General features: G+C 47.3%; 1 protein-coding gene across 1 annotated transcript; it reads left to right on the top strand.

Annotated features, from left to right (window-relative positions):
• The first annotated feature begins 448 nt into the window (after window positions 1–448).
• LOC147886307 (universal stress protein PHOS32-like) lies at window positions 449–3,137 on the top strand. The gene is made up of 4 exons (XM_087395795.1): window positions 449–1,654; window positions 1,759–1,868; window positions 2,575–2,693; window positions 2,797–3,137. The coding sequence occupies exons 1-4, from the start codon at window positions 1,483–1,485 to the stop codon at window positions 2,945–2,947; spliced, it is 552 nt and encodes a 183-aa protein (XP_087251921.1). The 5' UTR covers window positions 449–1,482; the 3' UTR covers window positions 2,948–3,137.
• The last annotated feature ends 359 nt before the right edge of the window (window positions 3,138–3,496 follow it).

The following is a 3,496-nucleotide window of genomic DNA, read 5'->3' as shown; positions in this document are numbered from 1 at the left end:
CGGGTCGGAAAGTGTTCGGCAAATGGCTCGTGGCTATCGACCACTCGCCATTGACCGGGCACTTTTCTTCTCGGAAAGGCCTTCATTCCCCTATACATTGATGTGAAGATCTGGCGAGCCGCTCGCCCTTCGTGAAAAGCCTCCCGCGGGCTTTTCACGAAAGTCAAGCTTTGGGGCCGCTTCTGAGTGATAGCGACAACACACTGAACTTGTGCTTGCCATGTCAGCGAATCGTCCGTCGTAGGTGGATGGCGATGCCTCGCGCCGAGAATGATAGATCTTCGACGGCAGTAGAGGGTGATCCTACGGGGGAGGTTGCTTTCACAAGATGGAATCTGCACTCTGGAGAGAGAGTTTGATCCTTTGCTTCCATGGAGCTTCGTGTTGAGCTTTGAAATTTGGGGATTGCTGCTGTGAATTAAGCTTGTTGTTCGGATGGAGGATCGGATTCACGATCAGCAGCAGTGGGATTGTCCGACGCGTGGAGCGCACAAAGATCTGACTTCGCATGGCTGCTTGCTTTGCATGATTCCCCTGCTGCTGCTGCCTGCCATCATCGTCGTCACGATTCATCATGTGATGGACTCGCGGTGGACTTGATGGGATGGAGATACACACAACACCCAAAAAGAGAGAGACGCGAGAGCCAGGGAGGAAAGGGCTCAGGGGAGCTTCCTGGCTGCGTGTGCCACCCGGGGTGAAAGGGTCCTACGGCAAATCTTTTCCTGTTGCGGCGATGCAACTGTCGGCTGCTGCTGCCAGCAGCAACGGGCCGTGTCATGGCTGTCAAATTGATAGTTGGAGAAAGGGCGACAGCTGCACAGAGAGAGCCTGCGAGAGCCTGAGAGAGAGAGAGAGAGAGAGAGAGAGAGAGCTCGGAGAATTGGCGAGAGCGGCGCGGAGAGGCAGCATTCAATTGTCATAGCTTTTGCCCCGATCGCGACGAAGTAGACTCTACAGAGAGAGGGAGACAGAGAGAGGGCGAGAGAGACAGGCAGGGAGGGCGAGAGAGACAGGCAGCTGCTCCCCTCCGCCTCCCCGCTGTAGATTTTTGACATTTTCCTTCGAAATTGCTTTGAAGAGCGCGCGAGAGGGGCCGAGTGTGTTGCAGCCTTGCACCTTCCCTCCGTCTGACCTCTTCCCGCTTCGTCGTTTGGCCTTTCCCCATCGCCAGCCCAGCTGCTTGACTGGAACTTTGGGGGTCATTCTGTCGATGAGGCTGCGCAGAGGCGTGTGAGAAGAGCGTGTCGCCAAGGGGGAGGACTTTTCGGTTACGAAAAGGAAAAGCCGGGCGGTCGAAGGCAAGTGCGTTGGGTATAGAGCACGTAACAAAACCGCCGCTGATCGGCCCGATAAAGGACCAGAATTCCGCAGGGGAAGAGGCCATAGAATTCGGAGCATCAAGAGCGCTCAGATTCACAGGCCGTCGAAGCCACAGAGAGCCAAAGACAGAGAGAGAGTGAGTGCTCAAAGAAAGGAGCTATGGCAGCTAGGCGCGTAGGAATCGCCATGGATTTCTCTGCTGGTAGCAAGTATTCCTTGCAGTGGGCTTTGCGAAACATTGTCAAGGAAGGCGATCACCTCATCTTCGTCATTGTCAACAAAAAACAGAACGAGATGGGCAAGATGCATCTCTGGGAAGACACTGGATCTCGTAAACACACTCTCGCCACTCTTTCATTCGATCGCTTCTTTTGCATCTCGGAAGCTGCAAATGATGTGGTGGTGCTGATCTCTTCCTTGGTTTGCCTTCCTCAGCTTTGATCTCTCTCTCCGACTTTGCCTCACCTGGCATCGCCAACAAGTACGGAGTCGCCCCTGATCCACAGCTGTTCTCTTTGTTGGAGCAAGAGGCACGTCAAGCAAAGGTAGTTCTTCTTTCCTTTGCATTTGAGCCAAGGCCTTATCTTCAGATAAGATTCGTGCTTGGTTCATGAATGCAAACTGACGCTCTTGTTTGCACCACTGATGAAGCATCATCCCAAGCACTCTTGTACTCTTGTATTTGATCTGTTGTTCGTGGAGGCGACACCCAGGTGTTGATTTTTCTGATTTGAGATCATATACAAGAGTACAACAAATCATCAGATGAAACCCTCCTCAATATTGTCTTCACCCTTACTCGGTGCTTCAATAAATAAAGAATGCAATGGTTGCGAATTTAGTATTCCTAAGTTTCATGGATGTATAAACCAATCCTGTCTGCTCATAAAGCAAGATATTGAAGCTTTATTACAGATAGACGATCATACGAATGATGGATGCACTCCTCTCAGAAACAAAAAGAAGGAGCATATTGCTTAGGCTTAGATGAATGATGGATGAAGTTGTAGAAAATACGAGCATCCTGTGAAAACCACTACAGATGGATGCTCATATGAATGATGGATGCAGTTAGGCTTAGATGAACGATGGATGCAGTCTTATAATTCTCTCATAAACTACTGCAATATGTGCATACCCAAACAGATGGATGCCCATATGAATGATGGAGCAATTTACTCATATACTAATATAACCAGCAGCTTGGACATACGCCTTACTCACATGCCATTATGTTGTGTGTGCGCGCAGCTGGTTGTAGTTTTCAAGGTCTACTGGGGTGATGCAAGGGAGAAGGTATGTGATGCCGTGGTTGATCTGCCCTTAGATTGTATAGTGATGGGTAGCAGAGGCTTGGGGACACTGAAGAGGTAAGAAGTAACCTTCATCATACTGCTAATAATTTCATATGTGGATTCTGTTTATGTTGGTTGTCAAGCTTAAACTTATTCCGAGAGCTTATGGTATGGGCAGGGCTTTGCTTGGAAGCGTCAGCAATTATGTGGTGAATAATGCTCCATGTCCAGTGACAGTTGTAAAGCTCCCTGCTGATATCAGTCCTGCTTCTACCCATTGTTCCTTAAGGAACGTGTCCAATGTAAATTTTGAGCCTTCTCAGGTTTGATGTAATTGCCCCATCTCAAAGCAATCTATAGCTTGTTGGGGGTTGAAAAATTCTATACTCCAATTTTATATTTGTTCTCAGGGCCAGACAAACCCCTCAAGTACTGGATTTGGGAACAAATTTACTCTTCTTATATGTAGATTTTGTCCTGCATCTACATACCACAGAATATACTGAAACTTCTTTCTGGTTCAAGTCAAAACTGAGTATAATTTACTTACCAGCTTTCCAGAATCTCCTACGCTTCTTAATGTGAATCATGGTTACATAATGGGTCTCCAAAACTAGCATTAACACACATGGAAATGCACACCTTAAAGAACACAGGTAGCCAAAGTTCAATTTGGGATTTTCAAGGTATAGGAAATGGAAGTACTAATAGGGGGACATTCTTTGCAAAATACTAAGAGCAAAAGACTAGATCAAAATCTTTGCTTTGAAAAGCAATTCCTTTTAGCTTTAGAGGAAAAGTTAATCTAGTGATTTACTTACGTATTCAACCACGTCCAAATCCCCACAATCTAACTATTGAATCAAATTTTCTTTGAG

Source organism: Dipteris shenzhenensis, chromosome 24 (assembly GCF_047967505.1).
Source record: "Dipteris shenzhenensis isolate YYH24624 ecotype China chromosome 24, Dip_SZ_1.0, whole genome shotgun sequence".
NCBI lineage: Eukaryota > Viridiplantae > Streptophyta > Polypodiopsida > Gleicheniales > Dipteridaceae > Dipteris > Dipteris shenzhenensis.
The sequence above is the reverse complement of the archived record's forward strand: the minus strand, read 5'-3'. Positions and strand labels throughout refer to the sequence as shown.

What these genes read in the sequence shown, in the direction of transcription:
- LOC147886307 (XM_087395795.1), top strand. Translation starts at nt 1,483, where the DNA reads ATGGCAGCTAGGCGCGTAGGAATCGCCATGGATTTCTCTGCTGGTAGC. An exon ending in CTGGGAAGACACTGGATCTC is followed by an intron (nt 1,655 to 1,758) that starts GTAAACACACTC and finishes TGCCTTCCTCAG; the next exon opens with CTTTGATCTCTCTCTCCGAC. An exon ending in GGCTTGGGGACACTGAAGAG is followed by an intron (nt 2,694 to 2,796) that starts GTAAGAAGTAAC and finishes TGGTATGGGCAG; the next exon opens with GGCTTTGCTTGGAAGCGTCA.